The sequence below is a fragment of the Amblyraja radiata genome, chromosome 29 (assembly GCF_010909765.2).
Source record: "Amblyraja radiata isolate CabotCenter1 chromosome 29, sAmbRad1.1.pri, whole genome shotgun sequence".
Lineage (NCBI taxonomy): Eukaryota > Metazoa > Chordata > Chondrichthyes > Rajiformes > Rajidae > Amblyraja > Amblyraja radiata.
The window spans coordinates 27,022,154-27,049,914 of record NC_045984.1 but is presented as its reverse complement, the minus strand read 5'-3'; the positions used below and the strand labels follow the sequence as shown (position 1 = coordinate 27,049,914).

At 48.5% G+C, this 27,761-nt stretch overlaps 1 protein-coding gene across 1 annotated transcript in view; it reads right to left on the bottom strand.

Moving 5' to 3' along the window:
* il12rb1 (interleukin 12 receptor subunit beta 1) overlaps positions 1 to 27,515 on the bottom strand; it is a 34,035-nt gene extending 6,520 nt beyond the window's left edge. Inside the window, exons 1-11 of the mRNA XM_033047195.1 lie at positions 27,461 to 27,515; positions 23,760 to 23,825; positions 20,048 to 20,180; positions 16,604 to 16,773; positions 15,319 to 15,461; positions 14,002 to 14,035; positions 11,654 to 11,761; positions 10,685 to 10,773; positions 9,298 to 9,508; positions 3,992 to 4,177; positions 1,704 to 1,839 (exon numbers count right to left, since the gene is read on the bottom strand). Of these exons, the coding sequence (XP_032903086.1) occupies positions 1,704 to 1,839; positions 3,992 to 4,177; positions 9,298 to 9,508; positions 10,685 to 10,773; positions 11,654 to 11,761; positions 14,002 to 14,035; positions 15,319 to 15,461; positions 16,604 to 16,773; positions 20,048 to 20,180; positions 23,760 to 23,825; positions 27,461 to 27,515 (1,331 nt within the window). The remainder of the gene's footprint in view (positions 1 to 1,703; positions 1,840 to 3,991; positions 4,178 to 9,297; positions 9,509 to 10,684; positions 10,774 to 11,653; positions 11,762 to 14,001; positions 14,036 to 15,318; positions 15,462 to 16,603; positions 16,774 to 20,047; positions 20,181 to 23,759; positions 23,826 to 27,460) is intronic.
* Between the last annotated feature and the right edge of the window lie 246 nt (positions 27,516 to 27,761).

The following is a 27,761-nucleotide window of genomic DNA, read 5'->3' as shown; positions in this document are numbered from 1 at the left end:
CAGAGACCTCCCCCTCGACCTTACCGCCATGGGTGGCCCTACCAGGAGCATGGCTCCAGACGGCATCGCTCTCAGGATCTCAGGTCAACACGAACCTCTCCACCACGACAAGGTGACAACGCAGGAAAATGCCCGGTGTTGCCCATCAGTTCAAAGGCGATCCCTGGTGTCCAAAAGCTGCAGCAGCAACAAGGCCAGGAGCGGCGAAGGGTCGTTGACCTTTGCACAACGTTTCATTCCATTCACAACTCCTCAGCAAATGGAGCCTCCCACACCTGCACGCAGAACCACATTCAGGATGATAGACCACTAAAAGCTGGAGTAACTCAGCGGGACTCAGGCAGGCAGCTTCTCTGGAGAGAAGGAATGAACGGGTGACGTTTCGGGTCGAGATCCTTCTTCAGACTAGCATGGAAACAGGCCCTTTGACCCAACTTCACAATATTTAAGAACCATTTAGACAGATGCTTAGTTAGTATATATACTGTCTGCATAACTCGTTATCACCTACCCCATTGCCAACAATGGACCATTGTGAGCTCCACCATTCCTTGATCGTCGTTGCGTTTTGCATATCTTTCATTTTGCATATCTTTTGCATATTGCGTTTTGCATATCTTTCATTCATTTGATCTATTTACCTTCCATATCTCTCGTTTCCCCTGACTCTCAGTCTGAAGAAGGGCTTCGACCCGAAAACGTCACCCATTCCTTCTCTCCGGAGATACTGCCTGTCCCGCCGAGTTACTCCAGCATTTTGTGCCTATCTTCGGTTTAAACCAGCGTCTGCAGTTCCTTCCTACACAACTTCAAGTCTAAGATGTCTCTGCAGATTAACGCTGTTAAGAATCTTGCCATTAACTGGATACTCTCAGTTCACACTCAACCTCCCAAAGTGTAATACCTCACACTTGCCATATGCCTTATCTCCCGGATTCAAGGGAAAGTATTCCTATCCCTAGACTGGGATTGATAGCACTCCCCTTTCCTCATCCGTCGGGGAATATTAACTGGGAATCATTTCCCCGAGTCAAAAATGCAGCCAAAATATTGAAGTACAGAATCCATAACCCTGATCTGGCCCCGTCGACCCGCAGAGACCCAGGAAGCTCATGACAAGAGGGTAATAGAAACATGGAAACATAGAAAATAGGTGCAGGCGTAGGCCATTCGGCCCTTCGAGCCAGCTCCGCCATTCATAGAGTCATAGATTAATACAGTGTGAAAACAGGCCCTTCGGCCCAACTCGCCCCCACACTGGCCAACAATGTTCCAGCTATCCTAGTCCCACTTGCCTGCGCTTGGCCCATAACCCTCCTTCATGGCTGATCATCCAAAATCAGTAACCCGTTCCTGTTTTTCCCCCCCCATCTCCCTTGATTCAGTGTTCACCAACCGTGTTCACGATTCCTTGACAATGTGCTCACCAACCACTCCTTGGTTCGGTGGCTGCGGATGAGGCACCGTTATTAAGGTCATAAGGAATAGGAGTAGAATGAGGCCATTCGGCCCATCAAGTCTACTCCGCCATTCAATCACGGCTGATCTATCTCTCCCTGCTAACCCCATTCTCCTCCTTCTCCCCACAGCCCCTGACACCCGTACTGATCAATTATTGCAGGCATGCGATAGAATCATTCATTGTAGGCACAACAGGGCTGGTCGGTGACTCACGCTGTTCCTGGGTGCAGGCAGTGACGGACCCAATGGTGGAGCCAGTCTTTCCTCGACACTTTTTCTTCTCCTTTAAATCCTTGACGTAAACGGTGAGGCGGTAACGTCTCAGCGGCTCCAGGCCTACAAACTCCATTGTCCTTGCGTCCGCAGTCCCTTGTGGCCCTGCAATGAATGAACACACAACCTCAGACACCAACCCCACGACCACCCCATCCCAAAGACTCGCCCGCACAAATTTCCTTTCTCTCCAGAGATGCTGCCTGACCCGCTGGGTTTAATCCAGGCACGTTGTGTCAGCCCATCTTCTTCCAAGGGGAGGTTGGAATGAGAGTGAATGTAGGAGCTGAGAGAGGGTGAAGTCGGACATTTTTGGGGGGGTTGGACGTGAGGGTGGTTGCCGATGGCTAGGGCTTGTGTTCCGAAAGTAACTCGAGGTCAAATAAAATGCAAAGTTTATGATCAGTCTCATTCAGTTTCACGCAGTTGCTGGAGAACAGTATGGTGGGAAAGAAGAGGTCCCGAAAACAGTGTCTTCGGGCTCCCAGTGTTTAGTTGAGAGAGAGACAGAACAGAGAACAGTACAGCAAGACTGTGCATGGAACAGCTCTATGTCCTTGGGTCTGCCCTCAATGGACCTGTGTGCAGGTATCTGTGCTGTATTGGAGTGGACTCGGTGGGCCGAAGGGCCTGTTTCAGCGCTGTTTCAGTAAATAGTCTAAACTAGCATTGATTTTGAGAGGGGCTTGTATACAAAAACAGGGACATGACGCTGAGACTCTATAAGGCGCTGGTCAGGCAGCATTTGGAATATTGTGAGCAATTCTACGCACCATATCTAAGGAAGGATGTGTTGGCTCTGGAGAGGGTCCAGAGAAGGTTTACAAGAATGATCCCAGGAATGAGTGGGTTTAACCTATGATAATAATAATAATAATAATAATAATAAATACTTTATTGATCCCCTCAGGGAAATTCAGATGTCCAGAAGCCCCCAACCAACAAACCCACAGATTCAAAACGAACACAGATAGAAAATACATAGAATACAATGTGGACACTACCTGAGAGCAATAAATACTTAAAAAGACCAATAATTAACAATTAACAATTAAAAATTAAAAATTGCAAAATGCATCCCCTAAGCCTAGTGGTCCGAATTATAAAATCTAATGGCTGCAGGGGTGAAGGATCTCCTGAACCGCTCCGTTCTACAGGGCAGGGAGAGGAGCCGGTTGTTGTTCCGGTGCTCTTTTGACTCTCCAGAATTACACGGAGGGGATGCCCGGGGTTTTTCAGGATGACCTGCACCTTGTGCCTCATACGCCTCTCAAGCACATCCATCCCAGAGTCTACTCTCCCCTCCAGCACTGAGCTAGCTCGTTTAACCAGTTTGACCAGCTTCTTGTTGTTTTTTGCACTAATGCTGTTGCCCCAGCAGACAACAGCGTAGAAAATAACACTTGCAACCACAGTGTTGTAAAACATGTGCAGCATATCATTACACACATTGAAGGATTTGAGCCTTCTGAGGAAAAAGAGTCTGCTCTGGCCTTTTTTGTAGAGGGAGTCAGAGTTGACAGACCAGTCCAGTTTGTTATCAAGGCGCTGGGTCTGTATTCGCTGGAGTACAGAAGAATGAGGGGGGACCTCAATGAAACGTACAGTATAGTGAAAGGCTCGGATTGAGTGGATGTGGAGAGGATGTTTCCACTAGTGGGAGTGTCTAAGACTGGAGGTCACAGCCTCAGAATTAAAGGACGTTCTTTTAGGAAGGAGACGAGGAGAAATGTCTTTAGTCAGAGCAAGAGCGGAACTCGCTATCAAAACATGGAGGGGACGGGACACACAATGTTTTGTCGGCCACGCGCGCATGCGCACACTCACACACACGCGCGAGGCTTCGGAGGCTCAATCCAGCGCTAAAAGCGGAGATTTTAAAATCGGGATCACACAAACTTGGGGGGGATGTCCCCACCTCTCAAAACATGGGGGGGTTACGTGTCCCCTCTGGCCCCCCCCGGGTTTTCCGCCCCTGAGTCAGAGGGTGGTGAATGTGTGGAATTCTTTGCCACAGAAGGCTGTGGAGGCAGTCAGTGGATATTTTTAAGGCAGAGATACAGTAGATAGATTTGTGATTAGTACGGGTGTCAGGGACTATGGGGAGAAGGCAAGAAAATGGGGTTAAGATGGAGAGATAGATCAGCCATGATTGAATGGCGGTGAACTTGATGGGCTGAATGGCCTAAATGTACAAGGTCTTTTGATCTTATGAGATCTAAACTAAACTACACTGAAGCTGCTCTGGTGGACGGACCTGTTGACTTAGGGAGACCATTATTCTTCTTGCGTTCCTGGTGCTTGATGGATAGGCATCGGTTGTGCTGGATGGTTTCTGTAGACACCAGCTCGAGAATGGCACAGTAGAAGCTGGTGCTGCGATCACTCCATGAGGCTCTCAGGGTGTGGTTATCAACCACACTAAGGTTCAGGTTGGGTGGACCTGTGAGAAAGAGGGAGAGTTAAACACATTCACAGTATCGTGTAGGAAGGAACTGCAGGCGCTGGTTTAAAACAAAGAAATAAAATTACTAGAATTGGGCAATGCAACTGACCCAACCATAGATAAACATAATAAGATAACCTTATTGAAATATAAACTCAATAGAATATTATCGGCAAGAGTAAAAAGATTATTCCAAATTACAAAACAGGCACACTTCGAATTTGGGGATAAGCCACATAAATTACTAGTGAGGCAACTGAAGCAACAAGAAAAGGAAAATACTATCACTAAAATTAAATCTGATAAGGGTGAGCTTCTAACACTACCAAAGCATATTAATAAAAGTTTTGCCCAATTTTATCATAATTTATACACAACTAAAATAAATACAGATGATAGTAAAATTACAAATGTTTTAGATAATTGCAACCTTCCTAAATTGGATAGTTTAGAACAAGAGGAATTAGGAGCACGGATTACTAGTGAAGAAATAAAACAAATAATAAACTCACTGAAAAATGGGTAGACCCCAGGACCAGATGGTTTTAGTAATGAATTTTATAAACGATTTCAGGACTCAATTGTACCAAGATTACTCAATTTATACACGCAGGCTTATACCGAAAATAAACTACCAGAAGCTTTAGCAGAATCAACAATAACGCTTATACCAAAAAAAAGATAAAGATTTAGAGGAACCGGGTTCTTACAGAACTATATCACTTCTAAATACGGACCAGAAAATTTTAGCAAAGATTCTAGCTAGAAGACTGAATAATTATATTAACAAATTGGTAAACCCGGATCAAACGGGATTTATACCCAAAAGACAATCACTTAATAATTTGAGAAGGCTTTTCAATATAATGTACTCTCACAAAGAGGACATTGAAGATATTTCAGTTGTTACGCTGGATGCAGAGAAGGCATTTGATCAGGTAGAATGGCAGTATTTATATAAGGTACTCCAAAAATTTAATACGGGAGAGAATTTTATTAGATGGGTTAAACTACTTTATGATAAACCTACGGCAAGAATATTAACTAATAATATGTTATCTCCAAAATTTTATTTATCAAGGGGTAATAGGCAGGGTTGTGCCTTATCACCATTGTTATTTGCCCTTATGATAGAACCGCTGGCTGAAAAGATTAGAAATCACCCGAATATTCACGGATATAACACTAAGGACTCAAAGAATAAAATTTCATTATATGCTGATGATATTCTTTTATATTTTACTAATACACAAACGAGTATACCCACCTTATTAACACTAATTGAGGAATTTGGCTCTTTTTCAGTATATAATAAATTGGAATAAAAGCGAAATTATGTCTTTAAAACCACAGGATGCGAAACACTTATTAAAATTCCCTTTCAAAATTGCAACTGAAAAATTCAAGTATCTGGGTATTCAAATTACGAGAAGACACAAATAATTATTTAGCCCCAATTTTATGCCACTATTAAATAAACTGAATGATATGATTAAATTTTGGAAAACGCTCCCGCTCTCATTGATAGGTAGAATTAACACTATAAAAATGACTTTCTTACCACAATTAATATATTTGTTTCAAGCGATCCCAATATATATTCCAAAATATTTTTTCAAAAAACTAGATTCTAACATCACTAATTTTATATGGGATTATAGAGCGCACAGAATTCAACGAAAGCATTTGTGTAAACCTAAAGAAGTTGGGGGTTTATCATTACCTAACTTTACGTATTACTACTGGGCAGTGCATATTAAGAACATAATGTACTGGTTGGATAGTTCCACTCACCAGTCGGAGTGGATAAGAATGGAGAAAGAGGAGTGTTTCCCGTACGATATAGGAACGATCTTGTTCTCACCGATAAAATTGAATAGTATAATATATAAGAAGAACCCAATTATTCACAATACAATAAGAATTTGGAAACAAATAAAATTATCCTTGAAATTAAATAATCTATCAGTACTAACCCCACTATTGAACAACCCTGCATTCAAACCATCTCTCATCGACAAATCATATCAACAATGGGATAGACTGGGGATTAGGAAAGTAGGGGATATGTATGAATTGGGCAAACTGTTATCATTTCAACAATTAAAATCAAAATTTAAACTGAATGATAATCAATATTTTAAATATATACAGGTATGTGACTTTATGAAGAAATATACACATAGATTTCAAACTATATTTTTAGACCCTTTAGAAGAAGCAATGAATATTAAGGCTGATTCACAAAACCTAATATCATACTTTTATAATAATATATTAAATAGAGAATCACCCTCAACAGAGGCACTAAGAGAAGATTGGGAACATAAACTAATGATAAAGATCCCGAAAGATAGATGGGAAAAGTATCTGATGAACACACATAATTGTTCCATTAATGCAAGACATAATTTAATTCAATTTAAACTATTACATAGACTATATTATTCAAAAACAAGGTTGAATAAATTCTACCAAAACGTCTCTCCCAGATGCGATAGATGTTTGTTTCAAAACGCTAATATAACACATTCATTTGTAGGATGTACAAAGTTGAATAAATTTTGGAGTGATATATTTGATATATTTACAAAGCTTTTCAAGTCAAGAATAGAACCTAAAACGGAATGGATTATATTTGGAATAATAGTGGAAGATATCAATTTAAATAAAGACCAAAAGGTTTTTTAAATTATGGGTTAATAATTGGAAAGAAATTGATACTTAAATTTTGGAAAAATACAACCATACCAACTATTAAAATGTGGATTAGAAATATGATGGACATAGCACGCCTTGAAGAAATAGATAAATATGACCAATTCTTAAGGAGTTGGTCCCCTTTCATCGACTTTTTGGAATCATGTGATGCAGCGGTACTGTAAAGATTACTGGTTTCAGGTCAGGTCGTGGAATTTTCTTTTTTAAGGGTCTTTCTCTCCTATTTCTACTTTCTACTCTTTCTTTTCTTATATACACACTTCACGTTTTTCTATTTTATATTATCTAATTTTCTTCTCTCTATTTTTTTTTTTCCTGTCTTTCTTACTAAAAATCAAAAAAAAAAAACAAAAAAAAAAAAAACTAAGATAGACACAAAACGCTGGAGTAACTCAGCGGGACAGGCAGCACCTCTGGAGAGAAGGAATGGGTGACGTTTCGGGTCGAAGAAGGGTCTTGACCCGAAACGTCGCTCATTCCTTCACTCCAGAGATGCTGCCTGTCCTGCTGAGTTAAGGGCCTGTCCCACGAGCATGCGACTGCATGCGGCAAGCGCGACCAAACCGGAAGCGGGGGCCGCGGGGAGGTCGAGTGAGTGACGTGAAGTTCGAGCGAAGTCCGCTGGAAGTTCGCGCGAGACGTACGGCATCAAGATGTTGCACATGCCTGTCGAGGCGGTGCGTACGGCGTCAAGGCGGCTGCGGACAGGCTGGCTGTTGCCGCGCGGAATTTTTGAACCCTGTCAGTTTTTCGGGGCCCCGTGCGATGTCGGGACCAGCTCCGCACAACTCCATACGGCTCCGGCGATCGAAGTGGGACCGGCCCCGCGAGGCCGTACGGCTCAAGCGACTACGTTAGGTCGCGCTTGCCGCATGGAGTCGCATGCTCGTGGGACACGCCCTTTACTCCAGCATTTTGTGTCTATCTTCAGTGTAAACCTGCGTCTGCCGTTTCTTCCTACACATAAGTAATGAATCTGTCGGTGTGAGGCTAACACTGGCCAAATGTTTGCAGTGACTGGGGAATTCATTGTCTCTCTGTGAGAAAAGAAAGTGATTAATGATCTCCCCATGTTGGCTGCAGCCTCCATATCATAGTGCGGGCACAGTGGCGCGGCTGGTAGTGCTGCTGCCTCACTGCGCCAGAGACCCCGATAAGATCCTGACCTCGGGTGCTGTCTGTGTGTGTGGAGTTTGCACGTTCTCCCTGTGACCACGTGGGTTTCCTCCAGATGCCCCGGTTACCCCCCACATCATAAAGAAGTGCGGATTCATAGGTTAATTGTAAGGCCTCGGTAAAAATTGCCCCTCGTATGTAGGGAGCAGATGAGAGGGTTGGATAATGGTGGTCGATATGCAATTTGGTGGGTCCAAAGGGCCTGATTCCACAGTGTATGTTTCAATCAATCACTGCAAGTGACAAGGAGTGTCCCCAGTGGTCACTGCACGTATCAATGTGTGTTCTAGTGCATTGCGTCCAGTCCCTATATCTTCTCAGTGAATATAACGTGTGCCAGAGTGCAGAAGGGCCTGTTTCCGTGCTGTATTCCTAAACTAAACCAATCTAATCAATTGTTTAAGAAGGAACTGCAAATTGAAGGTACACGAAAATGCTGGAGAGACTCAGCAGGTGCAGCAGCATCTATGGAGCGAAGGAAAAAGGCAACGTTTCGGGCCGAAACCCTTCTTCAGACTGATCGGGGGTGGGGGGGCGGGGACGAAGAAAGGAAAAAGGAGGAGGAGCTCAAAGGCTGGGGGATGGGAGGAGACAGTAGGAGGGCTGAGGAAGGGGAGGTTGTGTGGGGAAGGAGCCGTGTCATGTTCGGAGATGTGTCGTGCATGAGCCCGAGGTGAAGATTCCTCCCCCAGCCGTGTGTCAAGGAAACATTGTGACGTTGATACCAGATCCTTCGACGGTCATATGCTGAGAGAATGGAGCGGCTGGCCTTGTACACTCTGGAGTTTAGAAGGATGAGAGGGTATCTCATTGTAACATATAAGATTGTTAAGGGCTTGGACAGGTTAAGGGCTAGAGGCAGGAAACATGTTCCCGATGTTGGGGGAGTCCAGAACGAGGGGCCACAGTTTAAGAATAAGGAGTAAGCCATTTAGAATGGAGACGAGGAAACACTTTTTCTCACAGAGAGTGGTGAGTCTGTGGAATTCTCTGCCTCAGAGGGCGGTGGAGGCAGGTTCTCTGGATGCTTTCAAGAGAGAGCTAGATAGGGCTCTTAAAAATAGCCGGAGTCAGGGGATATGGGGAGAAGGCAGGAACGGGGTACTGATTGGGGATGATCAGCCATGATCACATTGAATGGCGGTGCTGGCTCGAAGGGCCGAATGGCCTGCTCCTGCAGCTATTGTCTACTGACCGGTTCCACCGCTTTGGCCTCATACCTTGGTGCTGACCGGCTGCTATGGCGATGGTCTGGGGCGGCGACGTGCCCACTCTGTTCAAGGCAACGACAGAAACCTTGTACGGAGCCAGGGAGAGCGTCGTTTTGTAACTTGTTTGGTTCAGTTCTTCGCTGATGCGGCGCATCCCGTCGATCAACGGCCGGATGGTCAGTCTGTAACCTGTGACCCCGATGTCTGGCTCCGTCGGGGACTGGAGGAAACAAAGCCCTTATTTGGGGGGGTGAAGGAAGCGACAGGTTTCTCAGGAAACGGTTAGAAAACCACAGGAAGGATTTTGACCGAAGATTGGGCACAAAAAGCTGGAGTAACTCAGCGGGGCAGGCAGCATCTCTGGAGAGAAGGATCGGGTGACATTTCGGGTCGAGACCCTTCTTCAGATGGATTTTGACACCAGCCGTAAGGACTCAGGGGAGATTATCGAGGACGTTGGCAGGGACGGGGAATTATGAACAAGAAATGGTCTGGGCTAGAGATTTTAATTGAAAGATACAGCATGGATACAACACAAGCCCTTTACCCAACTAGTCCATGCCAATTATCTATTATATAGGAAGGAAATGCAGTCTGAAGAAGGGTCTGTACCCGAAACGTCACCTATTCCTTTTCTCCAGAGATGCTGTCTGACCATTTATTACTCGTTTACAATAATTCTATGTTATGCCACCTTCTCATCCACTCTCTGCACACTAGGGACAATTTACAGAGGGCCAATTAATCTACAAGCCCGCACGTCTTTGGAGTGTGTGAGGAATGTCAGGACTTTCATATGAAGAAAGACTGGATAGACTCGGCTTGTACTCGCTAGAATTCAGAAGATTAAGGGGGGGATCTTATAGAAACTTACAAAATTCTTAAGGGGTTGGACAGGCTAGATGCAGGAAGATTGTTCCCAATGTTGGGGAAGTCCAGAACTAGGGGTCACAGTTTAAGGATAAGGGGGAAATCTTTTAGGACCGAGATGAGAAAATCATTTTTTACACAGAGAGTGGTGAATCTGTGGAATTCTCTGCCACAGAAGGTAGTTGAGGCCACAGTTCATTGGCTATATTTAAGAGGGAGTTAGATGTGGCCCTTGTGGCTAAAGGGATCAGGGGGTATGGAGAGAAGGCAGGGATGGGATACTGAGGAAGGGGGAGGGGGAAGGAATAGGGGAGAGGGGTCGGGGCAGGGGCAGGGGCAGGGGAGGGAGGGGGAGGGGAGGGTGAGCGGCAGGGGATGGGGAGGGGACGGGGAGGGGGAGGGGAGGGAGGGGGAGGGGAGGGAGGGGGAGGGGAGGGGGAGCGGCGGGGGATGGGGAGGGGGACGGGGAGGGGGAGGGGGCGGGCAGGGGGAGGGGCAGGAAGGGGGAGGGGGAAGACCCACTCACCTGCCACTTCAGCTCCACTAGCCGCTTGCCTGGGCACTGTGGGAGGTTGTCGACAAGCTTCCACTGCAGTTCCAACCTCTTGGTGATGGCTGGGAAATACACAAAAATGGCTTTGGAAAATGCGACCGGTTCAACGTCACTAGAATAACCCACAGAAGGAGCGAGGTCTTCACAAGGCTGCGATTAGTTTGTCCCACCACAACCTGCTGATGGACCTGGGGATTTAATGGGAGGGGAATGGAGGTAGCCAGCCACTGGCCCTCCCGCTCACCCCCTCCAAAACCCCCTCCGTGAGCTCACTAGGGTCGGCAACTTCCTCACTCCCAAAATAAGGGACCAAAATACGGGACAAATTCCCCGACGGCAATTCGTTGACCGACTCGGCCGTGGCTGGGTGAGTGATGAGTTGGCCCGGGTGCTGGACTGCACACAAAGCCCAGCCGGCGGGCCAGCTGAGGAGTTTTGGCCCGGGCCACGTGACATCGCGCGCAAAGTCCGGCGCCCCATCCAACTCATGAACCGATGATCAGCCGTGAGTCGGAGGGTTGGTGGTGTCGGCGGTAAGCGAAGGTCCGAAGGTCGGACAGCTGGCCGGGCTGCCGACCGACGTGGCCACGGGCGAGGCGCTGATGCTGCTGCTGCACTCCATGGGCTGCACTACGTCGAGACAGGTGAGGTGGGGACGGACGCGGCGCTCTGACCCAACAGTCCCCTCGACCCGAGTAGTAGCGGTCAAATACTACTGCACAAGGGTGGTCCCGTACGGGACAAACCAATTTAGCCCAAAATAGGGAGGTCCCAGCTAGTACAAGAGTTGGAAACACTAGTGCTCGTCCACTACACTGACCACACACTGACCCACCCCTCCTTAACCTCTCACCACTCACTAACCCCACGTTAACCTTCAGCACCACTGTCCCCCCCTCACCCCTCAACCCCCGAAACAGCAAAGGGCTCAGTGGTCCTCACCAGCTGGGATGAAGGCAACGTCACTCCATTCACTCCAGATGTTTTGAAGCATCCTGCGAATCTGGAGCTGGTGAGCAAAGGCCGCATGCAGCTGGATCGTGCAGTTCTCTGATGGAGGAAACAAAAATGGTCACCGGAAGAAAGATGGTTGAAGCTGCCTTCTCACCACAACCCATGCCTCGACCTTGAGCCCCGTCAAAACTTCAACGCACTGGAGATCTAAGCTTGCCATTGAAATCGCTCTCTCACCCCCTCACCCACCTATCAATGCCCCACCCTGATTCCTGCCCCCTCCCAACAAAGCACCTCCCTCTACATCCCCAGCTCCCTTCTACCCAGGGTTACCAACTGTCCCGTATTAGCCGGGACATCCCGTATCTTGGGCTAAACTGGTTTGTCCCGTACGGGACCGCCCTTGTCCCGTATTTGACCGCTGCTACTCGGGTCGAGGGGACTGTCGGGTTGGAGTGCCGCGTCTTTGCCCGCCTCACCCGGCCCGACGTAGTGCAGCCCATGGAGTGCAGCAGCAGCAGCGCCTCGCCCGTGGCCCCGTCGGTTGGCAGCCCGGCCAGCTGTCCGACCTTCAGACCTTCGCTTACCGCCGACACCACCAACCCTCCTTTTCACGGCCGATCATCGGTTCATGAGTTGGATGGGGCGCCGGACTTTGCGCTCGATGTCACGTGGCCCGGGCCAAAACTCCTCAGCTGGCCCGCCGGCTGGGCTTTGCGTGCAGTCCAGCACCCGGGCCAACTCATCGTTCTCCCAGCCACGGCCGAGTCGGTCAACGGATTGCCGTTGGGAATTTGTCCCGTATTTTGACCGTTTTGTCCCTTATTTGGGAGTGGGAAAGTTGGCGACCCTAGTTCCACCTCTCCCATTGAAGTCTCCATCAGCTTCACTGTCTTTCCCGTTGAACTCCTTCCCATTAACGCTTCTCGTCATCAAACTTTCCCATCCACACCCCTCGCTTCCATCCCCTATCCCTTTGTTTTTAGTTTAGTTTAGAGATACAGTTGGGAAAGTGGCCCTTCGGCCCACCGAGTCCGCGCCGACAAACATTAATTCGTTCTAACCAACGCACCAGGAACAATTTGGAATTTACCCAATACAATTACCCTACAAACGTGACCATCTTTGGAATGTGATGGGAAACCGGAGCACCCGGAGAAAACCCACGCAGTCACAGGGGAGAAGGTGCAAACTACCACACCCCAAAGACATTGACACTGTAAACTGTCCCCAGTGTACAGGATAGTGCTAGTGATCGCTGGTCGTAGCTGACTTGGTGGGCCCGTTAACACATTGTATCTTTTCAGCCAGAGAGCTGTGAATCTGTGGAATTCGCTGCCACAGAAGGCAGTGGAGGCCGGTTCACTGGATGAATTCAAGAGAGAGTTAGAGATAGCTCTTAGGGATAACGGAATCAAGGGATATGGGGAGAAAGCAGGAACAGGGCACTGATTCTGGATGATCAGCATGAATGGCTTGAAGGGCCGAATGGCCTACTCCTGCACCCATTTTCTATGCTTCTATGTCTAAAGTCGAAAATCTTGATAGCATGTATCAGGAGCAGCTTCGTCCCCACTGCTACTAGATTGCAGAACTCAACTCCCACAAGCTGGGGTGTTGTCCTAATCTTGCACACTGCTTCATTGTGGACCGCAAACATTTTTTCTGTGACCATAATGCTGTAATACTATATTCTGCAGTCTGGTATTTTCATATTTGCCTCACAGTCGTGATAGTTGTGCGTGTGCAGAGAGGAACTGCAGATGCTGGTTTATACCGAAGATAGGCACAAAAAAGTGCCGGAGTAACTCAGCGGGTCAGGCAGCACCGCTGGAGAAAATACGTTTCGGGAAAATACATTTTGGAACGGAGACGAGGAAACGCTTTTTCTCGCAGAGTCCAGAACCAGGGGCCACAGTTTAAGAATAAGGAGTAAGCCATTTAGAACGGAGACGAGGAAACACTTTTTCTCACAGAGAGTGGTGAGTCTGTGGAATTCTCTGCCTCAGAGGGCGGTGGAGGCAGGCTCTCTGGATGCCTTCAAGAGAGAGCTAGATGGGGCTCTTAAAAATAGCGGAGTCAGGGGATATGGGGAGAAGGCAGGAACGGGGTACTGATTGGGGATGATCAGCCATGATCACATTGATTGGCGGTGCTGGCTCGAAGGGCCGAATGGCCTACTCCTGCACCTATTGTCTAGTGTCTATTGGGACCCTTCTTCAGACTGGGTGACTTGATCGTACTCATCATATTATAATATGACTGGATAGCAGGCAAACACAGCAAGCATGTGACATTAATAGACCAAACCAAGACCCCTTGCTTTGTGCTATTACCATGAGTCTTCGATTCACTTGAGTTGCAGATTGTCTGTAAGAAAAGAAGGGATTAGACCTGGTTACTTTTACAATGGTAAGAAATCACAATCACTTTTTCCAGGCTCTGTTTCCAGTGAATAGAGTTAGCCATTAAAAATAATATTTTTTTGTGTTTGTCTCCTGAATATAACCAGCAAGGAAGTGGGATATCTATGTGGAGTGGATGCATGAGTGGCAAATCATGAGATCCCAGTCTGAAGAAGGGTCCCCGAGCCAAAACGTCACCCTTCCTTTTCCTCCAAAGATGCCGCCTGACCCGCTGAGTTACTCCTGCACTTTGTGTCTACTGTCCATTTCAACCAGCACCTGCAGTTCCTTTCTACACACTCATGAGAATACTTCCTTGGTTGTGAATTTATCCAGTGGTGAGCGGTTGGGGATGATAAACCTGGCGTTTAGAAGAATGGGTGGGATTTCTAGCAGAGACGAGAGGTGGTTTCCACAAGCTACAACCAGGAAGCATGCTTTTAGTTTTCGTTTTAAGAGATACAGCGTGGAAACAGAGCCCTTCGGCCCACCGAGTCAGCGCAGACCAGCGATCACCCGTTCACGCTGGGTCCATCCTGGACACTAGGGGCAATTTACAGAAGACAATTAGCCTGCGAACCTGCACGTCTTTGGAGTGTGGGAGGAAACCGGAGCACCCGGAGAAAACCCACGTGGTCGTAGGGAGAAGGTACAAACTCCGTGCTGACAGAACCCGTAGTCGAGGTCGAACCCGGGTCTCTGGCGCTGTGAGGCAGCGACTATACCACTGCGCTACTGTGTCATCCATAAGTTGTTCCATGCTATGAAGCCTCACTGGGCCCCGAGTCACGTAAACATTGACCCCCGATGTTCTGAGCCACAGAGACAGTGACTTCCCTGAACCCCGAGACGGAGAGATATTGTCCTCCACCCTCTCGCTGGACAGAGTCGCCCACTCATTCTTCCCTTGTCTTCCAGTCTGAGCGACACATTCTTTGGTCCGAGGTTGATACTCCAGAGCTGGACAAGGCTTGCAGATGCAACATCTCATCGCATAGAGTCACACAGCATGGGAATAGGCCCTTCAGCCCAACTTGCCCACACCGACCAACATGCCCATCTACACCATCTCTATGCCTTGGGGACAAGTTTAATCTACTTCAGACATATGATCTCCTGCCATGGGAGGTTTAGCTTTGTATATCTTGGGCTGCTGAATGAAATCTGTCCCAAAATGGGAGTGCGCAAAGTGTGCGATGGAGAAAGGTGTGAGGGGTGCTCCATGCAGGACAGGCCGCGAACTCCTACCTGGTTCCACACCTCAGATCCCAGCCGTCGATATCGTATCTGGTTGAAAATCCCCTTCATTTCTGGCTTCTTCCAGCGTAGTGTGAGTAGGTTTGCCGTCCGTGCCATGTCTACTTTCTCCATCGATAGAGGCGCGTACTTGACTGAAACAAGACGGAGGGTTACCGCGGAGAAAGGCCTTCGATTAAGGCCACATTCTTGACGATGAGATGCTGTACTTTCCAGATCGCTCACCGTGTTCATCATTGTTTAGAATCACGGACTTGTTGCGGAACCGAAGGAGGTCATTCCGTTCCTGATTTACTTCAGGTTTTAGTGACACAGTGTGGAATCGGGCACTTTGGCCCACCGAGCCCGTGCTGACCAGCCCGTATGCTTGCACTATCCTACACACTAGAGGCAATTGGAGTATGGGAGGAAACCGGAGCACCTGGAGAATACCCACGCGGTCACAGGGAGAACGTACAAACTCCATGCAGACAGCGCCCGTAGTGAGGATCGAACCTGGGTCTCTGGCGCTGTGAGGCAGCAACTCTACCGCTGCACCACCGTTCCATGCTATGAAGCCTCACTGGGCCCGAGGCAGGTAAACATTGGCCCCCAATGTTCTCGACTACAGTCCGTCTGTCTTTTTTTTAATTTTTGTCTCGTTAAATGTATGTTTTGACTCTAGTTTTTATTATTTTTTAGCTGTGTATATGTGGGGGGTGGGTGTGGGTGAAACCGTTTAATCTCATCCCTGTACGGGGACCCGACTTTTTCCCTATCGGGTCCCCGATGTTGTTGGGCCTAACATCGTGGAGCCGGCGGCGGCCTCCGGTCGGAACCAGCCTGAGGGCTCCAGTCGCCTGCGGACTCGCCATCGCGGAGCTGGCCGATTTCGGAACGGGAAGAGCTGCGGTGTCGCGCGGCTAGCAACCCGACTTCGGAGCTTCGGAGGCTCCGGCCGCAAGCCCGGTGCACGGGAACATCGGGAGCTCGCGGGTCCCAGGTGGGAGACCGTTTTTCGGAGCTCCCGTAACGGCAACTTCTCCCGCCAAAATTGCGCCTGTGGAATTCTCGGCCTCAGGGGGCGGTGGAGGCCGGTTCTCTGGATGCTTTCAAGAGAGAGCTAGATAGGGCTCTTAAAGATAGCGGAGTCAGGGGATATGGGGAGAAGGCAGGAACGGGGTACTGATTGGGGATGATCAGCCATGATCACATTGAATGGCGGTGCTGGCTCGAAGGGCCAAATGGCCTATTCCTGCACCTATTGTCTATTGTCTATTGTCTATTTTCAACTCACTAGTGTTCTGCGGCACCACATACAGCTTTGCTGACTTCACCATCGCTTTGCCCCCCGTAGTCTCGACCCAGAAGGTCAGGTTTTTGGTCAGGTAGAAATCGTCACGGTGCAGGATGTGGGACGTATTGTTCCCCACCTGAAACCGTTTGCAGGTCTTGCATGTGTCACAGCTGTGGAAAAAGAAACCGAGAACAGGCAACGTTTTTTTAAATTTAAAAAGCACAGGAAGAAATGAATCAACAGGAGGTCTCGGCGGCCCCGTAAACAATTGACTTTATGCCTTTACCGCGTCACAAATCCCACTGACGGCAGTAACCCTCACCTCGAATCTCTGGACTTTCCACCAATCTTCAGTCTGCAGGAGACTAGAAATTCCCCCCTGCCCGAGTTATTGGGCTGCAACAGACACGAGGGGCGCAGCGGTAGAGTTGCTGCCTCACAGCACCAGGGACCTGGGTTGGATCCTGACCACGGGCGCTGTCTGCGCGGAGTTTGCACGTTCTCCCCGTGACCTATATAGGTTTTCTCCAGGTGCTCAGCAGCTGAGCAGTTGCTGCAGATCAGGTTATATATATGAAGAGCGGTAACCATAGGATTCACCATGAACCCAGGCCCTGGTTTAAACCCCCAGGAGACTCTGGTCCATGTGGGTTTTCTCCGGGTGCTCCGGTTTCCTCCCACACTTCAAAGATGTGCAGGTTGGTAGGTTAATTGACTTCTGTAAATTGTCCCTTATATATAGGACGGGAAACTGGGATAGCAGGGAGCTAGTGCGAATGGGTGATCGTTGGTCGGCGCGGACTCGGTGGGTCGAAGGGCCTGATTCCACGCTGTATCTCTACACTTGATGGAGTGTGAATCTCACAGCCCAGGGGCCAGTGCAGGGCAGGGTAAGGCCAGAACTACAGAAGCGTTCAGCTGGGGATCTCTGCACAGAGCTGTGGCCATTCTCCCTGTTGGTCACTCCAGTTGCAGGCAGGGGTGAATGTCATCCCATCAGTTACCCGATCGCAGGTATTTGCGGAGACGTTTCCCCATTTGCGGCAGAGACAGAAATTCCCGGGACATTCCTGGGACCAAATAAAGAAAGGCCCGGATAGAGTGGACGTGGAGAGGATGTTTCCATGAGTGGAAGTGTCCAGGACTAGAGGGCCACCTTCAGAATGAAAATGAGGAGGAATTTCTTTAACCAGAGGGTGGTGAATCTGTGTGGAATTCATTGCCACAGGTGGCGGTGGAGGCCAAATCATTGGGTATTTTTAAAGTTTGTTGATTTGGTAAGGGCTTCAAAGGTTGCGGGAAAAGACAGGAGAATGGGGCTGAGAGGGAAATTATAGATCAGCCATGAATGAATGGTGGAGTAGACTCGAAGGGCCGAATGGCCTAATTCTGCTGCTATTGTGGTGTGGCGGCGCCTAACGGCAGCGGCTCGGCTGCAGTCCGTCTGTCTTTTTTACATTTTTGTCTCGTTAAATGTATGTTTTGACTCTAGTATTTATTATTTTTTAGCTGTGTATATGTGGGGAGTGGGGAAAACCGTTTAATCTCTTCCCTGTACGGGGACCTGACTTTTTCCCTATCAGGTCCCCGATGTTGTTGGGCCTAACATCGTGGACCTGATAGGGAAAAACCTGTCGGCATCCTCCGGCTGGAACCAACCTGGGGGCTCCAGTCACGGAGCCTGCAGACTCGCCATCGCGGAGTTGGCCGATTTCGGACCGGGAAGAGCTGTGGTGGCACGCGGGGTTGCGACCCGACTTCACAGGCTCCGGCCGCAGGCCCGGTGGACAGGAACATCGGAAGCTCGCGGGTCCCTGGTGGGAGACCGCAACGGTAACTTCTCCCGCCGGAATCGCGGGGTTTAAATGACTCGGAGCGGGGCCTAACATCTTAAAGGCCGCGGGACTTACCATCGCCCGACGGGGGCTTTAACATCGTGAGCCCCAGTCGCCTCGACGCTGCAGTTGGACTGCTGGACCGCGGGAGAAGAACAAAGGGAAGAGATAAGACTTTTGCCTTCCATCACAGTGAGGAGCTGTTGGATATTCACTGTGATGGATGTTTGTGTAAATTGTGTTAAGTGTGGGTCTTGGTTTTTTTTTGTAATGTTAAGGCTGTAGAAATGCAATTTTGTTAAAACCAAGCTGTTTGATTGGCAATAAAAGGCATTCTATTCTATTCTGTCACTTATGGTCATTCTCTCCTGCAGGAAAATTAGCAAATGAGCTGCATCATCTGGAACACTTTTATTCCTTGAGGTTTGCCCTTACCCTCATTGACACGTGGATGAGTTGAACCAGTGAATGGTGAATCCTGCAGTTACTATTCTTCATATATCCTGATCTGCAGGAACTGCTGATCATCTGGAGAAAACCCACGCGGTCACGGGGAGAATGTACAGACTCCGTGCAGACAGCACCGGTAGTCGGGATTGAACCCGGGTCTCCGGCGCTGTAAGGCAGCGACTCTACCGCTGCGCCAACGTGCCGACCAAAGAACTGAAGCAGAAATCCATGATGTAAATCCCCTGTCAGATGCTGTGAGTTTAGTTTAGTTTAGTTTAGTTTAGAGATACAGTGCGGAAACAGGCCCTTCGGCCCACCGGGTCCGCGCCGACCAGCGATCCCCGCACATTAACATTATCCTACACCCATTAGGGACAATTTTTACATTTACCAAGCCAATTAACCTACAAGCCTGGGTACACAAAATTGCTGGGGAAACTCAGCGGGTGCAGCAGCATCTATGGAGCGAAGGAAATAGGCGACGTTTCGGGCCGAAACCCTTCTTCAGACTGATGGGGGGTGGGAGAAAGAAGGAAAAGGGGTGGAGTAGGAGGAGCCCGAGGGCGGGCGGATGGGAGGGTGGGAGGAGACAGCTAGAGGGTTAAGGAAGGGGAGGAGACAGCAGGGGCTAGCAAAATGGTTGGGCGATCGTTTCGCTGAACACCTCCGCTCAGTCCGCAAAAACCTACCTGAACTCCCGGTGGCTCAGCACTTCAACTCCCCCTCCCATTCCCAATCCGACCTCTCTGTCCTGGGTCTCCTCCATTGCCAGAGTGAGCAACAGCGGAAATTGGAGGAACAGCACCTCATATTCCGTCTGGGGACCTTGCGTCCTTATGGCATTAACATTGAACTCTCTAACAACCTACAAGCCTGTACGTCTTTGGAGTGTGGGAAGAAACCGAAGATCTCGGAGATAAACCCACGCCGATCACGGGGAGAACGTGCAAACTCCGTACAGACAGCACCCGTAGTCAGGATCGAACCTGGGTCTGCGGCATTCGCGGCATTCACTGTAAGGCAGCAACACTCTCCCGCTGCGCCACCGTGACCTCACGGTGTGAGTGGAGCAGGGAGTTGCCTGGGTAGAGCGTGGACCCTGCAGTTACCAGCAAGACATTGACACTGAGGGGGGAGAGGGGCGTTGGGACTCACTCACCAGTAGCACAGCCTGTACTCTGCTGGGTCCCTCCCTCTGATCCACGTGCATCGGAAAGGCTTGTCGCCGCTCATCTGCTCATCCGACGTCCACTCTCTGTAACAGGTCAAGCCCGAAGGTGCGTATGGGGAACCTGCAAAGGGGCACCAATGAGTGAGTGCGTGCCCGAAACGTCACCCATTCCTTTTCTCCAGAGATGCTGCCCTGACCCGCTGAGTTACTCCAGCATTTTATGTCCACCTTCGGAGTAAACAGACATCTGCAGTTCCTTCCTATACATATCCTTTATCTTCATTCTATTCTTGGTCGTCCTCAACTAACTAGGAGGAGAGCAACACAGGGCAAATTATGGTGGAAACTGTGTCTGGGGTCGGACCTACATATACATTGTGTGCTCAATATCTGATCTTCACGCTTCCCAAATTCAATCATTGCACTTTAACGGTACAGGTTTGTAGATTAATTGGCTCCGGTAAAATTGTAAATTGTGTGCAGTTTTGGTCCCCTAATTTGAGGAAGGACATTCTTGCTATTGAGGGAGTGCAGCGTAGATTTACAAGGTTAATTCCCGGGTTGGCGGGACTGTCATATGCTGAGAGAATGGAGCAGCTGGGCTTGTACACTGGAGTTTAGAAGGATGAGAGGGCATCTCATTGAAACATATAGGATTGTTAAGGGCTTGGACGCGCTAGAGGCAGGAAACATGTTCCCGATGTTGGGGGAGTCCAGAACCAGGGGCCACAGTTTAAGAATAAGGAGTAAGCCATTTAGAACGGAGACGAGGAAACACTTTTTCTCACAGAGAGTTGTGAGTCTGTGGAATTCTCAGAGGGCGGTGGAGGCGGGTTGTCTGGATGCTTTCAAGAGAGAGCTAGATAGGGCTCTTAAAAATAGCGGAGTCAGGGGATATGGGGTGAAGGTAGAAACGGGGTACTGATTGGGGATGATCAGCCATGATCACATTGAATGGCGGTGCTGGCTCGAAGGGCCGAATGGCCTACTCCTGCACCTATTGCCTATTGTTAATTGGCTCCAGTTAAATTGTAAATTGTCCCTAGTGTGTGTAGGATAGTATTAGTGTGCGGGGATGGCTGGTCGGCGTGGACTTTGGTGGGCCGCAGGGCCTGTTTCTGCGCTGTATCTCTAAACTAAAAAAATGATGCTGCCTGACCTGCTGGAGTTACTCCAGCACTTTGTATCTTTTTTTCCCCCCCTGTGTGTGAATCAGCATCTGCGGTTCCTTGTTTCTACTTCATGAATGGTGAGATATTCAGAAGGTAGGGTGGGATGTGGTGTTTGCTGGAATAAGGCCAACAGCGTTGACAAGAGACTCTGCTATTCGCTACACCGACTGCGCTACAGCTGAAAGTGTTACTCATGGTTTTACTCAGTCACTCGGGTCACGGCGACCACAGACTGCACAGATCAGCGGAAAATACGACCCGTAGCACTTGAAAGCAAATTTGAGTGCATCCGTTTCCCAGAGTGAGTGTTTCCTCACTGCACGGCAGCGCCGGGGGGGGGGGTGGGTCTGTAAATCCCCCCTCTGCCCCAAACCGCTGAGAACTCGAACAAAAGCAGCCTCTTGGCTTCCACACGGTGACGCGGAGTGAATCCACTGGGAGATACCCACGTGTGGCCTCACCCTGAGTCACCCGCGGACATTCACAGCCCATTCACAGTCAGCAGCGGCAGTGGCGGGCTGAGCTCGGACCAGGGGCGGAAAGCCCGGGGGGGCAGAGGGGACACGTCCCCCCCATGTTTTGAGAGGTGGGGGACATCCCCTCCCAAGTTTTTGTAATCCGGATTTTAAAATCTCCTCTTTTAGCGCTGGATTGAGCCTCCGAAGCCTCACGTGTGCGCGCGTGGCCGCCAAATAATTGTGTCTCCCGTCCCCTCCATGTTTTGATAGCGAGTTCCGCTCTTGGCTCGGACAGTGTGTAGGGGGCCAGCGCGCATCGTGCACATGGCTCATGTCAACACATGTACCAAGGCACGACCACACTGACACTCACGCTGACGCGCCACCCATCCCAATCCGCGGGTCTCGCCCACGTGCGATGGAGTGTGGGGGGGAAACCGAAGCACCTGGAGAAAACCCACGAGGTCTTCGAGTGGAGAACGTACAAACACCGTGCAGACAGCACCTGGAGTCTGAAGAAGGGTCTCGACCCGAAACGTCACCTATTCCTTTCCCCCTGAGATGCTGACTGACCCGCTGAGTTTCTCCAGCTTTTTTTGTGTCTGGCACCTGTAGGCAGGATCGAACCCGGGTCTCTGGCGCTGTATTGCAGTGACTCTACCGCTGCGCCACACTGCCACTCTGTAATGCCCCTGTCCCACTTTAGGAAACCTGAACGGAAACCTCTGAAGACTTTGGCCCCACTCCGGGAACCGCACAGAAACCTTCGGCGGGGCGCAAAGTCTCCAGAGGTTTCCGTTCAGGTTTCCTAAGTGGGACAGGGGCATTAGGCTCCTGTTAGCTCTCCTGCAGGCTAAGGCATGGACTGTGGATATTGGATTCTTTCTCATTCTACACTCTGGTAGTTTTCTCTTTGCTCTGCCCTTTGTACCTGCGAGTGGCTCGATTGTACACATGTACAGTATGGCCTGATTTAATTAAATAGCATCCAAACAAAAGCTTTTCACCGCATCTCGGCACATATGCCAATATTAAATCAAACCAAATATACGACATGCACTGACACGCTTCTGACTCAAATATCAGCAACATATTCACTCCAACACTTCTGGAGTCTCCCTGAATTAAATAATGAGTTTAGTTTATTGTCACGTGTACCGAGGTACAGTGGAAAGCTTTTGTTGCGTGCTAACCAGTCAGCGGAAAGACAATACATGATTACAATCGAGCCGTCCACAGTGTACAGATACATGGTAAAGGGAATATCGTTTAGTGTAAGTCCTATAAAGTCTGATCAAAGATAGTCCCTGGGTCTCCACAGAGGTAGGGAGTAGCTCAGGACTGCTCTCGAGTTGGGATTATCTGGACTGTTGGACGGGGCGTGGAATGAAATAAAAAGTTTGCACAGTGATTGAGAGAGAAAATATTACACAGCATAAGCTGGAAAGGACCGCCTGAGGTTCTAAAACACGTTTGACTTCATTCTCAGCCACCCGCTGTACGAGGTCACCACACGCAACCTCCCAGGGGAGAAGTTTAATCCTTTCTTTAGTTCAGAGATGCAGCGTCGAAACAGGCCCTTCATTTACCGGGTCTGCGCTGACCTACAATCACGCATGCACGAGTTCCATCCGACACACACTCGGGGTCAGTTTGCAGAAGCCAATTAACCTACAAGCCTGCACGTCCTGGGGAGCACCCGGAGAAAACCCACGCAGTCACGTGGAGAACGTAAATAACGCCGTACGTAAATCAAGAGAGATTTAGCTCTTAGGGCTAACGTAATCAAGGGATATGGGGAGAAAGCAGGAACGGGGTACTGATTTTGGATGATCAGCCATGATCATATTGAATGGGGGTGCTGGCTCGAAGGGCCGAATAGCCTACTCCTGCACCTATTTTCTACGTTTCGCCCGTAGTCAGGACCGAACCTGGGTCTCCGGCGCTGCGAGGCAGCAACTCTACCGCTGCACCACCGTGCCATCTGTTTGGAGGAAGGATAACCATATGGCTATGCCAGCTGACCAAGGCACAGGTTCAGCATGTAGCAATTGTTCATTCACCTCCTACCTGTGTTCACACCGCTGGCGTCCTTATCTTCCTGACATGGCAGGGTGGCGATGGTGCCATGTGAATCTGCAGAACAAACACAGATACAAATAACATATATTTACTACCTTCATTTTGTAAATTTCAGAATCTGGGTGTTATTCACAAGAGCCAGCGTTTATTGCCCGTAAGAGGATGATTGTGAATGGTACCAGTGTGAGGTTTGGCAAAAGAGACAGAAAGTGCTGGATGGAGTAACTCAGTGGGTTAAACATAGAAAATAGGTGCAGGAGTAGGCCATTCGGCCCTTCGAGCCTGCACCGCCATTTAATATGATCATGGCTGATCATCCAACTCAGTATCCTGTACCTGCCTTCTCTCCATACCCCCTGATCCCTTTAGCCACAAGGGCCACATCTAACTCCCTCTTAAATATAGCCAATGAACTGGCCTCAACTACCTTCTGCGGGAGAGAATTCCAGAGATTCACCACTCTCTGTGTGAAAAAAGTTTTCCTCATCTCGGTCCTAAAAGATTTCCCCCTTATCCTTAAACTGTGACCCCTTGTTCTGGACTTCCCCAACATCAGGAACAATCTTCCTGCATCTAGCCTGTCCAACCCCTTAAGAATTTTGTAAGTTTCTATAAGATCCCCCCTCAATCTTCTAAATTCTAGCGAGTACCTAGTTAGGCGGCATCTCTGGAGAACATGGATAGGTAACAGTGTCACAGCGTCATGCAGGAGTGAACAAGCAAGAGGTGGCTCGGGGCAGAGCGGGTAGAGTCAATTCTTGCTATTGAGGGAGTGCAGCGTAGGTTTACAAGGTTAATTCCCAGGATGGCGGGACAGTCATATGCTGAGAGAATGGAGCAGCTGGGCTTGTACACTCTGGAGTTTAGAAGGATGAGAGGAGATCTCATTGAAACATACAAGATTAGAGGCAGGAAACTTTTTCCCGATGTTGGGGGAGTCCAGAACCAGGGGCCACAGTCTAAGAATAAGGAGTAAGCCATTTAGAACGGAGACGAGGGAACACTTTTTCTCACAGAGAATCGTGAGTTTGTGGAATTCTCTGCCTCAGAGGGCGGTGGAGGCAGGTTCTCTGGATGCTTTCAAGAGAGAGCTAGATAGGGCTCTTAAAAATAGCGGAGTCAGGGGATATGGGGAGAAGGCAGGAACGGGGTACTGATTGGGGATGATCAGCCATGATCACATTGAATGGCAGTGCTGGCTCGAAGGGCCAAATGGCCTCCTCCTGCACCTATTGTCTATTGTCTATTGTCAAAGATCTCTAGTATCTTTGGGTAGAACGGGTTCCAGGGAGTCACAGAGTCTTACAGCGGGGAAATAGGCACTTCAGCCCAACTTGCCCACACCGACCGACGTTTCGTTTCCACGCTGTATTTCTAGACTAAAAACTAAAGTTGTTGCCTGACCCACTGAGTTCCTCCAGCAGTTTTTTGTTTTTTTCCCGCTCAAGATCCCAGCATCTAGCCATTTTGTGTGTCTCTGTTGGAATGTGTTTTTTATCCTTCCCTCTGGGCGCTCCGTAATAACCCTAACCCTCCCCCCTCGTGTGTGCTGGAACAAGGTGCGTATATTTGAGCGTTAAACAATTAAGGGAAGGTTTCTGCATCCAACAGCCCAGATCCCAGCAAAACACAACCAAGTCCCAGATCCTTGTGAAAGATTCAGCTCCTGCACACATAGATCCTGGGGGCAGATTCAGCCGATGTTTACTATGAGATCCCTGAACACAACAACATATTCTGCCTATATATCAACCTGCCTCCATTTATTACTGTCATTTATTCCATTTTAAAGACATCCGCCCATCATAATTTGCACAATATTAGACTAATATCTTACACAGCTCTTTAACTCTCCTGTGTTCTAATTCCCCTTTCATCTGCGGTAATTTGACACACTTTATTTTTGCATTTCCCTTAACCCTTCCACTCTCTTTCGACTTCCTTTGTCTATTTTCTACAACCCTCAGCATTTCTTAGTGTCTTCACGCCAAGCTTCACGACATCTCCCTCCAAAATCTCTCTTAACCATTCGAATTCTGTCCTGAAGTAATTACTTCTTTGCTGACTGGTACCTATTTTACACTTCATCCGCCTCAGATCTAGATGGATAGACACAAAGTGCCGGAGTAACTCAGCGGGGCAGGCAGCATCTCTGGAGAATAAGGATGGGTGACGTTTTGGGTCGGGACCCTTCTTCAGAAGAAGTCGTCTGAAGAAGGGTCCCGACCTGAAATCTGGCAATCACCAAGGTGCAGAGTTAAGTTGTGTGACAGCCGCAGGGAAGAAGCTGTTCCTGAACCTGCTGGTCCGGCAACGGAGAGACCTGTAGCGCCTCCCGGATGGGAGGAGGGTAAACAGTCTGTGGCTGGGGTGAGAGCAGTCCCTGACGATGTCTATCAGCACCTGCAGTTCTTTGCTTCTAGATCTCAGATCAAGATCATTCTATTTCCACTTGGTGTTAAATTAAACCTCACTTTATCTGAACAACACCAATACTCACCAATCGGACCAGATCTCTAACCTTATGTTTGTTAGGTTGGCCCTTTCCCTTTCCTCTCTACACTAGCATCAGTTTACAACGCACTCCCTCTCCCTGTTGAAGAAGGGAGCTAAACTAATTATCTTCATATTGAACGGCTCGAAGGGCCGAATGGCCTATTCTTGCACCTATTTTTCCATGTTTCTGTTTCTATGTTTAAATCGACTTAAATCGAACTCTACTGCCATCTCCCTGGTCTTGAACGAACCTGAATTATTACCCTCTTATTACCACTAGCAATTTTCCTTCGCATTCCCAAATTTCATCCTTTACGATCCTGGTATGACTTTGGGATTATAAGATTAATGACAGTAATAATTCAATGTTTTAATGTATGAACACTGCAACATATGAGATATGCGCTTCAAACATACGGAGACATTCATAGTGCAAAGACATTCAGGCAGATTCTAAAGATACACACTATTACGCAGGACAGTGCGTTCGACACTGTGAACAAACCAGGAAAGCAAACAAACCTTGATGTCGAAGCATATAGGTCAAGTTACTGAACTCTAGTTTAGCAGCAGCTATGTTGGGCGTTCAATTGATATCAGAACTAATGATCATAGAGATAATCACTTCATTAAACTGGCGAAAAAAAACATCTAGCAGTAGCATCGGTGACCATAAACCTTACACACGATTCTTTTATTTAAAATTGGTTGATCGATGCTGTTCTGAAGAGGAAATCTACCATCCTTATCCGGTTTGGCCCCAGACCCACAGCAATGTGGCTGACTGCCCTCTAGAATGGCCCAGCATGTTATCAGATCAAAGCACAGATACAGATGTACAAGAAATACAGCAAGAACCACATCTAGCAATAGAGTGTGAATAAAACTGTACAATACACACACATTGCGTGATGTTAACAATCTTCTAATTGTATATTTAACCAAGTTATGAATGAGCCCCCCACTGATGCTAAAACCGTCTTCGTGCATCGAGTTTGCGGATTGCCAGCTCACAGATTTGAGAATGAACTTGTCTGCTAAATCTTGTGGTTAATTGATAAACTCGTTCGCTTTCAATATAAACCTCGTCAAGTATATTTTTAATCTGATAATTCTCCACAGTGCTGGTTCTCACTTCTGGTGTGTGCGAGGTAGACCACACATGGCAAGAAAAACACATAACACATGCTTACCTGCAAGCAGCAGCAGCAGCAGCAGCGAGAACGATATCAGCGGTAGTAAGACCATGTCTTCAATGCCGTTTGCAGGTTGTGGAACAAAAGCGGAGGGTGCTGGAAAATGCTGCGTTCACATCACACACACACACACACACACACACTACTACCTTTAGATGTTACTACTTCCTGAGTATAACTGACGTGAGGCTCAGCCCAGCCTTACCCCAATGGTCAGGACTGATCACCTAGTGCGTTAGTTATACATGGTGAGATCTGCAGGAACACCATGGAACAGGGCAGAAGAGATGGAGTAGCT